The sequence below is a fragment of the Mus musculus genome, chromosome 6, assembly GCF_000001635.26.
Source record: "Mus musculus strain C57BL/6J chromosome 6, GRCm38.p6 C57BL/6J".
NCBI lineage: Eukaryota > Metazoa > Chordata > Mammalia > Rodentia > Muridae > Mus > Mus musculus.
In genome coordinates, this window is record NC_000072.6 from 85,265,544 (window position 1) to 85,286,355 (window position 20,812).

The window sequence follows — 20,812 nt, forward strand, 5'->3', positions numbered from 1 at the left end:
CCTGTCCCTAGCTAACTCGTAATCCAAATGGGGACAATGAGAGGACAGGGTGTGACTGAGAGTGGGAAGAAGGAGAATTTTCTGGGACTTGGGTCAAGGAAAATCTCCTGGGGGTGAGGGGGAATCTGGAACTAAGCAAAGAGGAAGCAGAGGGTGTCTCCACGGTGCAAGCCCCAAGTTCCGAGTAACTGCTGGCGTCTGTGTTCCTCCACCAAGCAGTCTGAGTAAAGTACAGACCTGGAAAGTGTTGGGATGGAATGAATGGGACCCCACCACTGGAAGGATCCTAAGGAACCACTGGAAGGATCCTAAGGAACTCAGAGAGGTCAGAGTTTCCCTAAGTTGAATTCCTGAGCCACATGCTCAGTGGGAAGGTACCAGGGCGAGGACCTTTCCACTCAAGCCCTTCCCTGTGTTGCGCCCTCCTCCCAGGTCCTTCTGCTTCATCAGAGCATCTCTAGGAAGGGAAAGGCTGTTGATGCACCTGAGCCAGGGAGGCTCTAAACTCCTCTTGCATTACAGAGCAAGAGGGTGGGGAGGGAGCCCTCTCCCCTCCCGGGAGCTCAGGCCTCAGACCAGCAGAGCCAAGCTGCCCCGATTTATCTGACTCTCAAACCAAGTTCCATTGGGGGTTGCAAGTCTACCGGACAGATTGGCAGTTTCTCCACAGTGAGCCGTCTACACAGGTCTGGCTGCATATGGCTTCTAACTGGCAGCAAGGCATTCAGGGAACGAATAAGATACCAGGCACAAAAAGGGATGCCCCACTTTCACTTGGAGGTGGCTTGGTCTACGTGGGAGTAAAATAAAAGGAGCTGTGTGAGGACAGCCCCAAAGCTCTGCTTTAGAACCACAGCCATGGCAATGACTGGGTAGGATGAATGGCTTCCTATCACACAGTGTGTACAGTTGCAGTTAGTGATGGAAAAGATAAGGGAAGGGGTGTTATCAAAAGATTTGTACATGTGAATTATTTCACTGTTATGTTTTCTTTTTTTTTCAATTTTTCTAAAAAAATGGTGTGTGTGTGCATGTGTGTGTGTGTGTGTGTGTGTGTGTGTGTGTGTGTGTGTGTTGCCTGTATGTATGTGTACTATGTATGTGCAGCACCTGCAGAGGCTAGAGAGTCAGATCCCCTGGAACTGGGGGTTACAGATAATTGTGAGCCACCACATGGGCACTGGGAATCAAACCCAGGTCCTCTGGGAGAGCAGCCAGTGCTTTTGACTATCAGGCCACCGTGTTTGTTAAGACAGGGTCCCACGTCGCCCAGGCTGGACTCAAGCTCACTATATGCCTGAGGATAACTTTGAGCTTCTGATCCTCCTGCCTCCACCATAAGTGCGGGTGCAGGTCTGGACCACCATGGCTTATTTTATGTGGTGCAGGGGACTAAAACCAGAGCTCTGTGTGTGCCAGACAAGCCCTCCGCCAGCTGAGCTGCATTCCCAGCCCTGATGTCTGCTCCTCCTTTTCCTAACAATTCAAGCATTTGTTGTGTTACTCATGACAGAGATGGCAGTTGGGAAAGCCACTTTGCCCTCAGCGGGTTGTTGTAGGAAGCCCCTCCATCGGAGATCCAGAAAGTGCCATACATTCAAGGACTGACATTAGCCAAGGGCTCCAAGGCTTCATTTTTTTACCCTGGCCGGAGTCCACACCCTCTCTGCGGCCTGCTTGCTGCCCCCACCTGAGAAACATCAGTCCCACTTTTATTCAGGCAACTTCCAAATTCCTGTAACAAATTCCAACAAAGGCTCAACTTAAAGAGCTTTCTAAGCCTTCCAGGGAGACTTAGAAAGGAGTGACCCTCCAACCCAGCCTGAAGAGACTGCATAGGGTCGGTTCCATCCCCAGTTCACTGGAAGCCAACAGCCTTTTCTAAGAGCCAAGACCAAGAAAACCACACACGCACAGTCTTTACTCATGGGACATCAGGCTGCAGATGGTTTCTGTCCAAGGACCCCAGATCAGTCAGGGAGAGGAAATTCACGAATCTGGATTCAGGAAGTTTAGAAACAGTGAACTGGAACCACAGACAGCCATAGACTGTGCACCAAAGGCTGCTCTGAGGGAAATGTTGCACCAGAGGGACAAACAGCAAAGCTGCTCTAAATCGAGTGCTGGGTGCGGGAACAAACAAGGATAGATGGCTGGCCCTCCCTGCCCCGAACTCCACACCTCCATCCTCCCCAACACCCTGGAGTACCAATTTGTGTCCTTCCTATCAAAGCCTCTTCTCTGCGTAGAAAAACATCTGGGCATCCCCCTTGCAGCCCCCATTCCCCACAAGCTGGCTTACCCTGGAGCAGGGTAGGAGGTACTCACAGCAATGGAAACAGCACTGATGACAGCGCCCAGGTAGCCCTGGATGAACTTGGATGCAGGTGAAGGCTGGAAGACAGGCAGAAAGGTAGACATACTGGTGTCCAAAGCTTCCGAGTCCTGCTCTGGCCAGCAAGAAGCAGTCCCTTGGGAAGCCAAAGGGGCAGGCCTCCCTCAGCAATCTTTAAAACAGACTATACAAGGCAGGCGGGGGCAGGTATAGCTGGGCCCCTTTACTTCTGCCCTGTTCTAAAATCTGAGCAGACGCTGCTAGCTGGTAGTGGGAAGCACAGGGCCCCATATAGGTCCTCTATGTCCAGGCTGTTCAGGGTATCATCTGGGAGGGCTGTGTTGTAAGCAGGTGTTTTAGCCTGGCATACTGTCTGTGTGGGATAGCATTGTCTCACCAGCTACAGTCAAGCTGGCTCTTACAGCCCCCTCAGCCCAGGACTCAGGGGGCTTCACTGTCAATATGTTACTGTTACCCCGTAGTTCCACAGAACAAAAGATCTCAAGTCCCAACATTTAAAAAAAAAAAAGAAAAACTGAAGAACCTATCTCTGCTACAACTGCAGTTTGGAAATAGCTGTTTATAAGGTTACAGGAAATAACTGAGTGAAGCCATCTTGGTGAAACCTGCCAGAGAGTCTAGATATGCAGAATTAGATGAAGGGGCATCCTTAGAGTCCCTGGTCCTACAAGTTCCTACTGCAAAGGCCTGTTCCCAGCTCTGCTCTCTTTGCCACTGCTGGAAAATATCAAGAACAACCCCTCAGAGGGGAACCCAGATTCCTCTGAATGTGAGGATGGGCCAGAAGGAAAGGTGGCCTTGTCACAGGTCAGCTTGTGTGATCAGGACACTAGGAGCTGGGGACACTGAGCTGGCTTCTGGGTAAGCTTAGGAGCGCTCAGTCCTCAGGATGCTGATACCATCTGGACCCAATATCTGAGTGAACCAGCATCTCTAGACAAGCCAGGAAGCCAGCAGAATCAACTCCTACAGACCTTTGTCTTACCTGCCTCTCGCAGGCCCTCCCCAGAGGCTTCTGCTGAGCCATGCCAGGCAAGCTGGGTGTTGCCTGCCCATAGGGATGGCAGCATGAGCAAGCACCCAAAGAAGGCAGTGCTCCGATGCAATGTCAGAGTACTTAGCATGTCATATGTCAGAAAGGATGACCAGGTCACTCCCACCTAAACCTGCCCCGGGCAGAGAGGGCAGCGGCACTCACCTTGGTAGCATTGCGGTTTGCATAGTTGACACAGGCATTATGGCTCTGGTTCAGCCACTGAGGGCAACAAGGAGAGAAGTGAGGTAAGCCGGGTCACCTCCATGGAAGACCCCATCTCCACTCCTGCCCAAAGTCATGGGAAACTGCTCTATATGTATACAGAGATGGGGACCCTGAGGTGACTTCTGGGTGAGCTGGGGGTGGGGGATACAGTATCCAAGATGCTGATACCACTTGGCTGCAAGGTCTGAATATGAGAACTGTCCCAGAGGAATCCAGAAGGTAGAAGAGTTCATCTCCTACACAGCCTCCTCAATTTGACCCCTCTTTACCTGACAGAAGCTCTGTCAGAACCATCAGGTGTTTCTTTTGGGTTAGCAAGACCAGATTTGGGGTAAGCTGGTATCAGAAAGAGGCTATAGGCCTCTAGTCACTGACCATGGGTCAAGCAACCAACGAACAGAATGAATTGCCACTCACAGCCATCATGTTCCAGATCTGGCTCCCTCCTCACCTCCATCTGAAGGTTAAAGGGACATGGAATGGCTGGCATCACACTGAGGTGTTTGAGGCCTTTCGGCAGAATCAAGGTTTTGGTAGTTTATGGGTAAGTGCTAGGAGATAGGAGCACTTGACCCAGGGGCCTGGATGAAGCAGGAAGCAATGGGGGGCGGGGGGGGGGAGTTTCATGCCTGTGTGTGTGTGTGTGTGTGTGTGTGTGTGGTGTGCATGAACGCATGCACATGTGCACACACACACACATACACACACACACATCCATTCTTTCAGGAGCCCTCTGCACAGACTCTTACCTGCCAGAAGACAGTGGATGCCAGCGTCTGGTTAGGCAAGAGAAGTCCCACCACCTAGGGAAGTGAGAGGGGTAGGAGGTTGAAGAAGGCAAGAGAGATGCCCAATGCTTTTGTTCTGGTTTTTGTTTTTTTTTTGTTTTGTTTTGTTTTTTTGAGACAGAGTCTCACTATATCCAGGCTGACCTGCAGTGCACTATGTAGCCCAGGCTGAATTTGAAATCAAACCTCCCACCTTGACCTGTTGAGTACTGGGATTACAGCTGTGTAGCACCACCCTAGGAGTTTGCAAAACAAAAGTATACAGCCATGGACAAAGGGGAACTGGAAGCGTACAGACACTGGGGTGGTCTGGTACACAGCTGATACACAGTGAGATGCAAGAAAAACAAAGTGCAGAACTACATCACCATGCAATCCTGTTTATATCAAAGAAAAAAATAACTGTCTGCCAGCACACACACACACACACACAAACACACACACACACACAAGCATCTATAGTTAGGATTAGCTAACTATTTTGTGGATTTTTATGAAAGTAATTCCAGACTAGCTTCTCATAGTCTTACAACTTCTGCCTTCTTCTTAACAATGGATTTTATTTATTTCCATAATTGGAGGGAGCAATAAAAACAAGCAAGCAAACAAAAGGAATCCTGTCCCTTCTCCCCGGGTAGACTGAACACTTGTCCTATAGGATATTTGTGAGAAATAAATAATCTCAAAGTCCTTCAAGGGATTCATACATAGAATTTTTGGAAATGTGTCTTCACTAAGCCTTCATCAAAAGAAAACTGACAGTTATGGTTAGCCGAAAGACTGGGACACAGGAGTTTAATAAGCAGTGGTTTCCATAGGAGATAAACTGTCCCCTGGGGTCACATGCTAAAGGCTGAGTTGGTGAGGGCACTATGAAGCCCATCCCTGAGTTCTTAGGTGGCACAGCCCTGATGGAGGAAGTAGGTCTCAGGGGCAGCACCTTTAAGGCAGGTCCTGTCTTCAGGCATTTCCCCTCACCCACAGTCTCCGTCTCCCGTCCACCATGAGGTGAGCTGCTTTGCTCCATCATGGACGTGCTCTCTGCCAGTGCTCTGCCTGTGCTCCCTGCTAGTGCTCTGCCTTTTCTCATGCCTTCAAGCAACAGAACCAAATGACCATGGTTCGAAGCCTCTGAAACCATGAGCCAAATGGCTTCTCCTTTGCATTGCGTTTTGTTACAGCGTAGGAGGCTACCACTGAGTGGATGAACGAATACACTAAGTATGGCTTTACACCCATTGCGTCTCAAACCCAAATAGCACCTGGAATCTAGACTTGCTGGCTACTTTTTAAAGAATATTTTATTATTTATTTATGTGTATGTGTTTCTGTGAATGGAGGCCGGAAGAGGGCGTGGGATGCCCCAGAACTGAAGTTATAGGAGTTTGTGAAAGGCCTAATGGGTTCTGGGAACTGAACTGAGGTCCTCTGGCAGAGGAATACGTGCTCTTAACCACTAAGCCAGTGGTTCCCAACCTTCCTAATGCTGCAACCCTTTAACACCGTTCCTCATATTGTGGTGGCCCCCAACCATAACGTTATTTTTGTTGTTACTTCATAACTGCAATTTTGCGACTGTTATGAATGGTGACGTAAATATCTGTGTTTTCTGATGGTCTTAGGCAACCCCTATGAAAGGGTCATTCAACCCCAAAGGGGTCACAACCCACAGGTTGAGAACCTCTGCATTAAGCCATCTCTAAACATACACACACACACACACACACACACACACACACGCACACGCACACATGCACTTTTTAAGAGTCTTATGTGTCCTACTTTGGTCTTGCCCTTGCTGTGTAGCAGAGAATAACCTTTAACTTCCTGTCATGTGTCCACCTCCCAAGTGCTGGGATTGCAGGAGACAACCATGCTTGGGAGCTGCAGTGGTTTGAATATGCTCGGCCCAAGGGAAGTGGCACTATTAGGAGGTGTGGCCTTGTGGAATAGGTGTGGCCTTGTTGGTGAAAGTGTGTCCCTGTGTAGGCAGGCTTTGAGGGCTTCTAGGCTCAAATTCTGCCCAGTACAGAAGAGAGCCTCATCCTGGCTGCCTTTGGATCAAGAAGTAGAACTTCCAGTCAGCTCCTTCTCCAGCACCATGTCTGCCTGGACACTGCCATGCTCCTGCCTTGATGATAATGGACTGAACCTCTGAAATCATAAGCCAGACCCAATTAAATGTTGTCCTTTATGAAAGCTGCCTTTGTCATGGTGTCTCTTCACAGCCATAAAACCTTAACTAAGACAGGTGCTGAGGACTGAACCCAGGGTTTTGTGTATGCCAAGCAAGCACTGAGCTACTACATACATCTCCAGCCCTAAATGTGTGTGTGTGTGTGTGTGTGTGTGTGTGTGTTTGTGTGTGTGCCTGTCTGTCTGTCTGTCTGTCTGACTGATGACTGAATGACATTTGGAGGTCAGAGGACAACTTTTAGGAGTCAATTCTCACTTTCCATCTTCTTCTGAGGTGAAGTCTCTCTTGTCTCTGTCCCTGCATTGCACACTCCAGGCCAACTAGCCCATGAGCTCTGGGCTATTCTCCTGCCTCCACTTCCCATCACAATATGGAAATGGTTAGGCTATAGATGCACATGCAGTCTCCGGCTTTTTACACGGGTTCTGTGGATCCTGACTCGAGGAGCCAAACACCGGTCATCAGGCTAGCGCAGCACGGGCTTTACTCGCTGACTCATCGCCCTGGCCCTTCTGCTCTGTTTTGAGACAGAATTTAACACAGCACAGGCTGGCTCTGACCTTCCTATGCAGCTGAGGGTGATCTTGAATTCACAATCCTCCTGCCTCTACTTCACACATCCCAGGTTTACCGGCATGCACCTGGCTGACCTTGACAGTGGGCATCAAGGGCTTGTGTGAGTCTCTTAGGTTTACCTTTAGAGTGTTTGTGTGCAAAACAACATCTACTGAGCACAGCTACATATGGGAAAAATGTGCACAGCCATCCACATATTGACTTATTTATTATTCCTGTAGATAAAATGGCTCTTTGGCAAGAATTTCCGCAAGGAACAAGTATAAACATTCAATACTATGCAGTAAATCAAATTCTAGACATCCTTAGCAGCATTAGTAAATCATGTTTTAAACATTAAAATGTTTTAAAACAGCGAACACACACGCACATTTATATTTATTGGCCCATATCAGTTTGAATAAAATTACAGAACGAAAAGCCATTCCTCAGCTCTGAGAGGAGCTATGTAAGGGTTTTTTTTTTCCTTCCAGAGTGAAATCTCTACTTGATTCTTTTGTGCAGTGGCCAGTTGGACAACGAACTGAAATCCAGTCAGGAGACCTTAGATTGCTTAGATTGCTCTTGGATTCTTGATTCCTTCTGGAGTTGGACCTTTTTATCCTATAGGGAAAAGGATTGACCCTGAAGATCCTAGCTCAATTCCACACACACACACCCCAGTGTGTGTTGTTTGGGTGTGTGTACGGGGTATATATTTGTGTATAAATGTGTGTGTGTGTGCATGTGGAGATTGATTGTAGAGTGTATTTCTCAATCACCTTCCATCAGTAGTCATTACTTTTTTTTTTTTTATTTTTCCCAGCCCTGCTCTCTCCAACCCTGCTCACTTCAGCCCTGCTCTGGTCATATTAATTTCATATATATGGGTACTCTGTCACTATCTTCAGACACAGCAGAAGACAGAATCAGATGCCCATTACAGATGGTTGTGAGCCACCATGTGGTTGCTGGAAATTGAACTCAGGACCTCTGGAAGAACAGTCAGTGTTCTTAACTGCTGAGCCATCTCTCCAGCCCTCATTACTTATTCTTAATGTACATGCACAGGTGTTTTGCCTATACATGTGTCTGTGTATTACTTATGTTCAGTGTCTAAGGATACCAGAAAAGGTTGTCAGATCTCTGGGACTGGAGTTACAGATAGCTGTGAGTTACTGTGTGTCGAGAACCTAACCCAAGTCCTCTGTAACAGCAGCCAATGTGCTTAACCACTGGGCCATCTTTCCAGCCCTGCCACCTCTATGCTCTGAGGAAGGCTCTCACTGAGACTGAAGCTCTGGCTGGCCAACATGCTTTAGGGATCCCCCTGTCTCCATACTCCACCTCCACTATGCCAGTGTTACAGGCACACACCACTGTACCTGGATTTTTCCATGGGTTCTATGGATTTGAACTCTGGCCCTCATGCTTGTGTGGCAGTCATTTGCAGACTTAGCCATCTACACACTCCCCAGCTCAGTTCAAAAGTCTATTCTCAGCTTCCAATTGTCTGGAGAGGCAACCCCATCCTCCATGAGGTGCCTATATAGTGAAGGCTCCTGAGGGACCCAGGCACTTTTCCTTCTTGAAGCTCTGGCCAGAGTAAAGAGAAGCTGAACCTAGAGTGACTGAGGGGAGGGTGGGGACATCACACACAAGCACATGAATTCTGCCTCTTAAAAACTGGGGTAATTCATACTGGCTATTCGCAAGTGTTCACGTCACACAGCCTGCCCCCACCCCATGGTTTTTACATCATATTGTAAACTATGCAATATGTTTACCTCCAAATCCCAACTCCCGGATGGTGCTTAAGCTACCAAGAATGTCCTCAGACACCATTACCCAGGACTCTGTGTATTACCAGGCTCCTGCTGTCCAGGATGGTCACTGCACTTTGGATTGTGGTGTCCCTTTACTGAGTCACCTCAGAAACACTTCCTGGCTTCTAAGTCAGAGAGTGCATGTCCAAGCAATTGGTTTGCATTGTCTTGCTGACCCTGGGTCATTTTCCTGTGTCTGACCATTAAGAGGCCTAGGCCAGGGTCAATAAGATAGCTCAGTGGGTAAAGTGTTGGCCATCCAAGCCTGACAACCTGACTTCCATACCTAGACATACATGGTGTTATACATGTGCATGCACACATGTGCACACACGCACACACAACAACAACAACAACAAGACTAAATAAGTAAGTAAATAAAATTAAAAGAAACTCTTGCCAGCTCCCTCAAATACAGACCCACACTGCCCATGTTCTGTGCCCATTCCCAGCCTCTCCATCTTCCCTTTGCTAACCTTCTCTGGGAATCATTTTATCCTTATAGTATGCCTTTTTAAAAAGTGACACATATGCCAGGCAGTGGTGGCGCATGCCTTTAATCCCAGCACTTGGGAGGCAGAGGCAGGTGGATTTCTGAGCTCAAGGCCAGTCTGGTCTACAGAGTGAGTTCCAGGACAGCCAGGGCTACACAGAGAAACCCTGATTTGAAAAAACAAAATGACACATAATCTTTTCTAGAACAATCCAGATCCCTAAATAAACTTGCACCTAGGCTATGTCAGACATACTCCCAATACACATGACTCTGACTGTGTTGGACAACCCTTGCTGCCTGCTAAACACAAACCTGGTGTCCACAGCAGTGCCTTGAGCCTCTAAAACTTCTCCACGCTTTTCATCTTCTTACTAAGCACGCATCATTTACCATAACTCTTCAATAATGAGGACCCTATAAAATAGAGATGACCTTCCTGTTTGGCTGAGGCTTTGAGATGTGCAGGGAATCAATCCAAGCCTTTATAGTGAATTGAAGAGTCGGGTCTCTCAATCTCCAGCTTGGCACTCTGGTTCTAATTTTAGGGTACTCCTCCAGCTTGTCTCAATGAGCACAAAGGACAAGGGGGTTCAGTTACCACTCTAGCTGGTTGATGGGGCATAGACTATGTAGTGTGCTCTAAGGCTTCTGGCACAGCAGGGGTAGGGAGTGGACTTAAAATGGTGTCTGTGATGGTAAATCTTCATTGTCAACTTGACTGACGGAATTTAGGATGACACAAACCTCAGGGTGCTTCCATGATAGATTCTGCAAAAATTTAACTGAGGTGGGAAAAACCACCCAGAATGCAGGCAGCCCTATCCCATGAGCTGGAGTCCTGAACTGAAGAAGAAGTAGAGAGCTAGCTGAGTGCCTGCCTGCATTTGTGTATGCTCCCTGAGAAGTTGGCGGTGTAATGTGGCCACCTCCCTTCCAGCTGCTGTGACCTCTCACCGTGAGGGACAGTGTCCTCAAACTACAAGCCGAAACAAATTCTTCTTACTTAAATTACATGCATGTATGCATGCACATATATAACACCATGTATGTCTATATAGAAGTTTTGTCACGGCAAAGAGAAAATTAACCAAAACACCCCCTAACCACAAAACACAAAGACCAGACAAGACAGGAAAAGCTAGACTGGCCAAAGAGGTTCTCGAGAGTGAGCAAGGCTGATGGACCCTAACATTCAAACAGGACTTTAGGAAAGCCAGGCTTGACTAACTATTGGCAAACAGAAGTTGACTTCTGCTAAGGGAGATGTGTGTGTGTGTGTGTGTGTGTGTGTGTGTGTGTGTGTGTGTGTGTGAGAGAGAGAGAGAGAGAGAGAGAGAGAGAGAGAGTGCATGCATGTCTGCATGTGTTTGTGTATGTGTGACAGGAGCCAGGCAGCTGAGGCAGCGGGACAACAGAGCCACTGGCCTGACTGGGAAGAATGTCCCAGACATTGACAAAAGACAATCTAGAGAGGGTAAGGATGGGAGACCAGGGACACCAAAGAGCCCACTGGGTCCCTGTGGCCAGGCGGGGCCCAGAGCACATGGTGCCAGCCTCGTTCCCTATTAGGCAAAGCACTGCACCATCTGTATAGTCCCAGGAGCAGGAGCAGGAGCAGGCGTTTTATAACTTCCTTTTCTTTTTCAGTCTACATTAAAAATAAATGTTCCCTTCAGCTCTCAGATGTATATCTCTAGTGCAACCTGCCCACATTCCCTCCTGCTGCCCTTTCCAGAACATGGCAGGGGAAGGGAAGGAAGAGATGGAGAGAGGGAGCCAGTCCACCCGGCTGATGCCAGTGGATCACACCTCTTCTAAGAGGGAAGCGCGGCAGGCACGGCCACACATGGTGGAAGGTGCCCAGAATGCATGGGGACCAGGGAAATGGAAGTGGAGGAAATGGGAGCCAACAGCCAGGCTTGCTTCCCACCCCCACCCTCCCGCACCGCAGGACCTTGGCCAAATCACACATCCCATCTTTGCATTTATAGTTCATGCAGTGGCTGGAGTCCCCTCTGCAGCTCCAGCCCTCTGGTGGCTGTCCTTGCTGCACGTCTCTCTGTACTTCCCCTTGTGTGTCCTGCTGTGGACCTAGTGATCATCAGACTCTGGGGCCAAGACTGACCCAGGCTAAGTTCTTTGAGTTCCTCCCCCTGCCTTCACCTGTTAAATAAAGAACTACCCTGGCATCTCTTAGGGGCCACATCTCCCAGAGTGGCACAGACAGAATCTGGCTCAGTGTCTGGCACATGTTCCTGGATGTCAGGTAGTGGTATCGTCCCTCCTCTAGTCTGGTTTCTCTCAGTCTTGTCTGTGTACACACACACATACACACACACACACACACACACACACACACACACTCACACACACACAAGCCCTTTCTTTGAGCCTCACAGCCTGCACCTTCCTTACAAATATAAATCTTTGTGTGAGCATGCATGTGTTTGTGTATGTGTTCATGTGTGTGCATATGCATGTATAAGCCTCTGGGGGCTGGGAGGAGCAGGGGTCAGCCAGACTCAGCAAACTATAGATCTATACAATGAGGATCAGAAGTTCCTCCAGAGGTTGACCCCAGCTAAGTAAGATTCCCTAAGAATATGAAGGAGTGTTGGTGTCTGGGCCATGACACCGCTGCAGCCTTCACAAAAGGCTCTAGGGACATTGTGTGCAGAGCTATGTTGATGCTGGTACTGCGGTGAGTACCCCCTGCATCTCCATCTTCACTCATGCCCTTGGCTCCCAAGCAACCCTGCTCAGCACCCCACCACCTGGGCTCCGGGGCTCAAGAGGGATTATTTGTGCTACTCTAAGGACTGAGTAGAGAATGTATTCTGTACAGTAGCTTCTACCTGGAAGATGGTTCACAGGAGACCTCACACCTTTGTCATTTCCTTAGGTGTCCTAACTGCTGTAGAAAGTTACATTTTTCTGGGTTTTGTTTTTTTGTTTGTTTGTTTGTTTGGTTGGTTGTTTTTATTTGGTTTGGTTTGGTTTGCTTTTTCAAGATAGGGTTTCTCTGTGTAGCCCTAGCTATTTTGGAACTCAACACTATAGACCAAGCTGGCCTCAAACTTAGAGAGATCCACCTGCCTTCTGCCTCCCAAGTGCTGGGATTAAAGTCATGCACCACCACCGGCAGGCTGACAAGTTATTTTTTTAAGACTTATTTGCATTTGTATTTATGTACATGTGTGTGGGTATGTGCACAATAGTGCAGGTGCCCACAGAGGCCAGATATACAGGCTTTGGATCCCCTGGAGATTGAGTTCAAGGCAGTTGTGAGCTGACCGGTGTGGGTGATGGGAACTGAACTCAGGTTCCCTGGACAAGCCGCCAGCACTGGCTGTTAGCCAGTGAGCCATCTCCTGAGCCCAAACAAGCCCTAACCTGGGAAAACAACACCTTGAACATCCCAGGTTTCTGGCTGAGAGTGTCACCTGAGCTGCTGAAGTCAGGGGTGGAGGAGAGCACAGGCCAAGCAAGGCACCAAGAACTGGCCTCAGAGCCACCTGGGCAGCCCCTAAGCCTTGCTCCTTCCCACAGCACTCTCAGATGAGGACTTTGTATAGTGCTCACAACATATACATACATAATACATACATAATACATACATAAATACACACACATATGCATGTGTGTGTGTGTGTGTGTGTGTGTGTGTGTGTGTAGGGGGCTGGAGAGATGTCTCAGTGGTTAAGCACACTTGTTCTTTCAGAAGACCTGCCTTCAGTTCCCAGAACTTACATGGTGGCTCACAACTGCCTGTAACTCCAGTTATAAGGGATCTGACGCCATCTTAGGACTTCTATAGGCAGTGCATGCATATGCATGCAGGAAAAAACACATGAAATAGGAATAAACAAATCTAGGGGGGGGGCAAGCATAAGGACCTGAGTTTGACACACACACCCCCAACCCCAGCACTAAAAAATGTTGGATGCATCAGCTTGGGTGTGTCATCCCATCGTTGAGGAGGAGACAGGAGGAGTCTGGGGCCCATTGGCCAGCCAGTCTAGACAACTGGTGAGCTCCAGGTTCAGGGAGAGACACTGTCTCAGAGTGAAACAAGGAAGACAGCTGATGTTGACCTCTGGCCTCCAAACGCATGAGTACACACCAGCACATGCATGTCCCCCCCACCCCCATCCCCCCCCACACACAAGATCTACCTATTGGCGGGGGGGTGAAACATTTTTGAGCTTCACCACAGGGTACCACCAAATTATCCCAATTGAGGAGAAAACGATAGGAATAACTATCCTCAGCGCCCACCCCATTACTGGGCTCTCCAATCAGGTCGAGGTTCAGTTCCTTTGCAGGTTCCCATCACCCTCTCCATCTCCTTACATCACCTCAGCTGGCTCCAGGTTGACAGTCTGGCTCCCAAGAACCGCCCTCAACAGCCAGAGGGCATTAGCAACCCTCACAGGGGAGAACCTGACTTTTGATACCTTCCCTTCCTTACCACCCCCATGCCACCCCACATCCTCAACGGTGCCTCTCACAGACCTGCCATAGCTGGGGCACCCAACAATTCGCTAGGTTTTTTTTCCTTGTGCTTTGCCTCCACCTTCTGATTCATATGGCCAAGGATCTGAAAAGCAACACTTTGGTGTGTCGGTGTCACTACTGTATAAAGCAGTGGCTCTCAGCCTTCCTAATGTCGCACCCTTCCATACACTTCCTCGGGTTGCAGTGACCCCCAACCATAAAATTATTTTCACTGCTACTTCCTAACTGCTGTAATTGTGCTACTGTTCTGAATCGTAATGTAAATATCTGTTTTCTGATGCACTTAGGTGACCCCTGTGAAGGGTCATTTGATTCCCCAAAGGTCTTATGACCTGACCTGTGGGTTTAAAGGCTGCAGGCGTCTCCAGAAGTGGCTTTTGTCAAGACTAACCCTGGTTAGTGGCGTCTGGCTTTAACTGGACTGACACCTCTCTCATGATATGGATGGGGCCAAAATGATCGTTATTTGTGGCTCTGGAGGTGGGCAGCGATGAGCTGGAATGAGGATTAGGAGACAGGAGAAAGTGGCTTGTGTTAAGAAGGACTCAGCATGTCTGTAAAGCCCTGGGACACGGACAAACCCTCAAACCTGATAGAAAGTAAACCCTCACCTCTCCATTACAGTAGCGATTCGGTGACCTCAAGAATACCTTCTGAGTCTTGGGGTTTCTATACTCATGGGGGCATCCAGAGCAATAAGAGAAAGCTGAGACTGTGTATGTAAGCCAAGCCTATACTGTCACAAGAAAGTTAGACTCTGTGGCCAGGAAGGTAGCTTAGTTGCTATAGTGCTTGTGTGGCACGCACAAAGCTCTGGGTTCCATGTGCAGCATTGCATGAACCCTGTGTGTCAATGCACACCGGAAATCCAAGCACTTGGGAGATGGAGCAGCAGAATCAGAAGTTCACAGGTCCTCAGTTACTTAGTGAGCTTAGACCAGGCTTTTTTCAAACAAACAAACAAATAAACAGGGCATCAGACCCACTGACTTGGGGCTCATGGTCTGCGTCCTTCATCCTTCTGAGATTTGAAACCTCCAGACTGGACGGAAGTGCAGAGATGAGAAGGGAGATACAAATGAACCCAGGAAGCACAGACCACGAGGCGCTGAGCTCCTGGCACGTGAGGCTGGCAGGGCACAGGAGGAAGAGTTGAACAGACCCCAGGGTAGAAAGTCCTGCCCCTTCTACTATGGGCTCATGGGAAGGACAGTGTGCCACATGACAGTGGGAAGCTGAGGAAAGAGGAATTGACTGGAGGAAGCACCCCCATGGTGGGGGCTTCTTAGAGGACCCTGAAAGGATGGAGACTGGGCCACAGCAGCCGCAGAAGTGGCCTGGACACCCTGGCTTAGCATCCGCGCTTCTGTACAAATTGGGATCTTTTTGCCACACACGAAAGTGGGGGAAAGTTCCCATCTTTAAATGTTAAGCTTAAAATAAGCCCCGACACGGGTGCCAGTGGATCTGTGAAATCTGCTGACTAAACTGGCACCCGTGCCTGTGAGAGAACCAGCTCGTCCCTCCGAGCCCTGGGGTAAGAGTGAGGTTACGCTCAGGGTAAGCAGGAGGGCATGGGGTCGAGCAGGGATGCTCGTGTAGGCAGGAGGCTGCTTGGATGTGACAATCTACAAACTTCTCAGCTGAGGCACCTGCCAGCCTTCCTCGCCCCTTCCCTTCATCACTCAGGGGCCCAGTTCCTAGCACATTCGCTGGCACCCTCGTTTCTATTTCGGTAAGCGTTTTCAGTGGCTTCTACTCGAGTATATTTCTTACTCACTCTGACCAGGGGCTTCATGAAGGTGTGGACTGGAACCTTCCAGCCCCTTTAGGACCAGTAACAAAGGAATGTTCAGGGATGTTTGTCAGGCAACAGCAGGACCTTAGAGGAGCTCCTGTGGCTGAAGGGAGCCAGGCTGCAAATGCTGGGGAACAGTCATGCTCCTTCCATATAAGGTGAGGTTTTAATCTGGTGGTGGCCGGAGTCAAGGGTGGGACCTGTAAACTGTCGCGTTGCTTGCCATGTCTGAGCACAGGGATGGATGGCTTTGGTTTTGCCATATCCTCAGGCTCAAGTGGAGACTCACCTCTGACCCACTGCTCTGAATCTTGGGACACGGCTCTCTGGGACTCAGAAGCAGGTCAGCTGCTGAGCTGTCTACTGGGAAATCATGTCTCAGCATGCTGCCTGTTCTGCTTCCGTGGGGAGACCACGCTGCTGCTCTGAGGTGTGCCGTCTCCACACTGTGTGCTAACTCAGAGACCCTTGGTCACGGGCTCTGAGGCCACTCAACACATCTGCTTTCACAGTGCCCAGCTCACAGCAAAGGAGATCAGCATCCAAAGCCTGGACACCGACAGGGCCACAGTTTCCTGAAACACTGGGTTTGTCTGGGGTGTGAGCGGGGCACCTCAGTAGCACTCTGCGGTTAAACCCTGTCTCAAAACATACAAAATCACCACAACGAAACAGAGCGAGGCTGACTTGTTAACTTATAAATCGGGACCTTTGTTTTGTTGATTTGTTCCGGGAGAGCAGTCACTGACTTGGCTAACAATCTATCTAGGCACTCAGTGGGTCCTGAGCCTGTATCCACCTGTGAGTGGCCAGCTCAGATGCCCAGGTCTCTGGTTTGATAATATTGCCAAATGATCTATCAACGTAAACGTTTATAAAATTATTATGTCAGAGCTGAAGAGATGGCTCAGTCAGTGCGGTGCTTGCCTTATAAGCATGAGGGCCTGGGTTCAAGCCCACCAGAACCCACTTTTAAAAAAGACACATGCTTGTCTCAGCACAGGGGGATTGGAAACAAGAGGATTCTTGGAGCTCACTAGCCAGCCTAGCCTGCTTGGTGAGTGCCCAGCCAGTGGGGGCCCCATGTCAAAAAACGAGAGGAATTACACCCAAGAACAACACTTGAGGTTGTCTTCTGACCTACACATACACACTCATATGCACACACACTGAGACACATGCGCAAACATAAAAATGACTCTGGTAGACCCTGATATGCCTACCTATTAACTATTCTACCCTTCTTTCTCATTCATAAAAATCTGTATGATTGAGAGTCAACTATATAATAGCTTAATTCCCCATGAAATGCCACTGTTATATGGGACTCCCAAGAAGATCCGCGGAAATAGATGACTCCATTGGGAGATATTTCATTCTTCCCTCTTTCTCCTCTCTGAAATGTGCATATGATATGATCGTTCCAGCAGCTATCATGTGAGCTTCGAGGTGACATGGACAATAGAAACAATCACTGACAATGAACGGTGACAGCAGAATGAACAGTGATAGCAGAATGAATGGTGACAGCAGAATGCCGGGTTCCTGATGGCCTTGGGCAGCTCTGACCACATCCAAGCTTCTTTGACATTCAAGAGAAATACCATTGTCTAAGCCACGATTACTCTGAATTTTCTATACTATGCAGATGATCCCACACATAACTGATAACAGTTATGCCACCACCACCACAAAAAGCCCAGGCACAATATGTTTTAAATGACATAATTACAGAGGTCATGGTCTCTGAAAATAAGATTAAGCTATAAAAATAATAACAACAATAAATTAACAGTATTTTAAAAGGAGTCATTTAATCACAGTAAGGGGCTGCAGAGGGCTCAGCAGTTAAGAGCAGGGGCTGCTCAGCAGGAACCTAAGTTTGGTTCCCAGCACCACACCAGGCAGCTCACAGACTCCTATAACTCCTGCTCCAGGGGATCCCACGCCTTCTTCTGGCATCTGCACATACCTGCACATACATGTGCAAATCCATACATAAGAACATAATTAAAAATAAAATAAATCCTGGTGCTGGAGATGTGGTTCAGTGGTTAAGAGCACACACCAGCATCTTAGTAAGTGGCTAACAATCACCTGTGCCCCCAGCTACAGGGAATTCTGAAAGTCTGACACCTCAGGCCTCTGTGGCCATCCAGACACATGATGCGCGCGCGCGCACACACACACACACACACACACACACACACACACACACACACTAAAAAAGAAACCTTTTTAAAAATCTCAACTAAGAAGGATTCAAAATTATATTTTCCAACTTATTTGGAAAACAATAGCATAGGGTTACATTATGTATCTATATACAAGACAATACACAATAGTGATATCTTCTAAAGGCACATACAGCTTAAATGCTTTCATTAGAAGGAAAGAATGAGCAATCAAAGGATTGCAGGCTGGGGCCTTAGAAGCATGGCTCAGTGGTAAAGGAGCTTGCAGCTGCCAAGACCCAGGGCCTGAGTTCGAACTTTGGAACCTAACTCATAGAAGGAGAGAAATTACTCCATCTGTGTACCATGCTGCAAACACACATTACCCACCCACCCTCCAAAAAAACCCAGTAATAAAAATACTTGCTTAAAGAATAACAGGCCAGAAATGTAGTTCAGTTAGTAGAGTATTTGGCTCGCATACACAAAACCTTGATTGCAGCCCCAGAAACACATGAACCGGCTGTGGCAATGCATGCCTCTATTTCAGAGCTCTGGAGTCAAAGGCACGAAGATCAGAAGCTCAAAGTCATCTTCAGCTACCTGGCCCACCTGAGCTACTATGATGGGCACTCTACCAACTGAAACCTACCTACCTACCTACCTTCCTCTCTCTCTCTCTCTTTCTTTTCTTTTTTCTTCCTTCCTTCCTTCCTTCCTTTCTCCCTTCCTTTCTTTCTTTCTCCCTTTCTTTTCTTTTCTTTTCTTTCCTTTTTCTTTTCTTTTTCTTCCTATTTCATTTTCTTTTTGAGATGTGATCTCACTGTGCTGACCTGGAGTGTACCCTAAGGACCTGCGCTTCTGTTTGTGTTGGTTGAATTCAAAGCTAAGAAGACGTTCATGTACTAATTATGTAAAAAAAATTTTTTTTGTTGTTTTTTTCAAAACAGGGTTTCTCTGTGTAGCCCTGGCTGTCCTGGAACTCACTCTGTCGATCAGGCTGGGCTCAAACTCAGAAATCCACCTGCCTCTGCCTCCCAAGTGCTGGGATCAAAGGCATGCGCCACCACGCCCTGCTTAAATATTTTATTTTTAAATTTTAATAATTATTAGGCAAAGGCTCACATATCTTAGGGCTTTGAACTCTATATAGCTGCAGCTGGCCCTAAACTTCTGATCTTCCCATCCCCATCTCCAAAATGCTGAGATTACAGGCATGTGCTACCATGCCCAGCATTAAAATATTCTTTATAAAAAAAAAAAAACTCTTGGTAGTATTTTTGAATCCCAAAGAACATATTCATATATTTCTTGTATAAAATATACATCTTTTTCCCTTTAATCCTAGAGATATTTTTGAACTCCAAAGATAAGAAAAAAAAAAACATATCAAATGATTCCCAAAGAAATGGAAAAAAATTTACTTACAAAAGAAAACACATTTTAGCCAAATACATTGTTTACGCCTGAAAGGGGAAAAAGACTTTGCCTGCAAAGCAAAGATGCAGGCCGTGGATGGTCCAAATGCTACTCAAAAGAGCATTAGCCAAACACAGAACCAAACAGTCAGGGCATTTGAGACAAATAAGGGTTCAAATCAACTCCAAAAAAAAGTGGCCGGTATAGAGGTAAAGGTTAGAGAAAGAGCCAGCCTTGGTGACAAAGGGCCATAATCTCAGCCCTTGGGAGGCTGACACAGGAAGACTAGGAATTTGAGGCTAGCCTGGGCTATGTAGTCAAACCATCTCAATAAAAAGACAATGTCCCAAAATGTGGATGGAATTCTTGGTCTCTCTCTGTTCACAGTCAGGCACATTCTGAACCCAGGCTCAGAATGGGATGAACCATAGTCCATCCCATCTGACAAAAGTCCTCGAGGGCACAGTTTGTCTTTTCCACCTTTGTGTCCCCAACCTTATTCAGTTTCCTTTGTGAAGCAATTGTTAGGGGAACACAATCTTAAAAACCTCACTTCCCTGGGAGTCCTGCTTCTGAGCCTCTGAGCACCTGTAATAATAGCTGAAAACAAACGAAGACCAGGGCAAACAAACGGTATGCTAAACCCCTTCCCAGGGTGGGGGCTCATGTTTAATATTTGAATCTTGATATATCAATGACACTTATACAGAGAACGCAACATATCTGTGCTATAAAATTGTGTGTGTGTGGTCACCACCAGAATTAGGAGGGTTCCCTTCCAAAGGACCAGCTAAGAACCAGCAAGAACAATTGCTCTAATATAAACCATGGAAGAACAACAACAAAGTATAAATTAACAATCCAGAAAGAAAAAAATCGAAAGCCAAGCTCAAAGAGTGTGGGAATACAGCCTGAGTTGAGTGCTGGCCTGCAGGGCCCCCGCATTCCATCCACAGGGTTATATAAGGCGAATACAGTGGTGCACATTTGTAATCCCAGGACTCAGGAGGTGGAGGCAGGAAAAATCACAGGTTCAAAGCTGACCTCAACTACATATCAAGATTAGCCTGGGCTACATAAGACATTATCTCAAAACCCAAGAATAGATGCATTTATGTTAAGCCAAGTGTAATGGTATACACCTGCAATCTCTGCACTTCCGAGGCTGGGGCAGGAGCATCAGGACCACACAGAGAACGTGTCTCAAAAAAATCAAACCAAAACAGAGCACAAGTCCCCAAGGACTTTGGATGCGGCTCAACAGTAGAGACGCTGCGTGCACAGGGCGTTAAGTTTCATCACGAGCAGAGTGGGAAGGGTTGGATTTGAAGAAGGAAATATGAGGAGAAACAAACAACTTTCAAAGTTAAAAGTGCAAATGCATAAGATGAAGTCTTTCAAGCACACGCAGAAGTCGGGAGGGT

The 20,812-nt window shown here is 47.7% G+C and overlaps 1 protein-coding gene across 3 annotated transcripts in view; it reads right to left on the reverse strand.

Annotated features, from left to right (window-relative positions):
- Positions 1-20,812, reverse strand: part of Sfxn5 (sideroflexin 5) — a 120,434-nt gene that overhangs the window by 52,495 nt on the left and 47,127 nt on the right. For all 3 annotated transcript variants that reach the window (XM_006506816.4, XM_030255684.1, NM_178639.4), the window contains exons 7-9: positions 4,367-4,420; positions 3,555-3,611; positions 2,329-2,394 (exon numbers count right to left, since the gene is read on the reverse strand). In XM_006506816.4, coding sequence (XP_006506879.1) covers positions 2,329-2,394; positions 3,555-3,611; positions 4,367-4,420 — 177 coding nt within the window. The remainder of the gene's footprint in view (positions 1-2,328; positions 2,395-3,554; positions 3,612-4,366; positions 4,421-20,812) is intronic.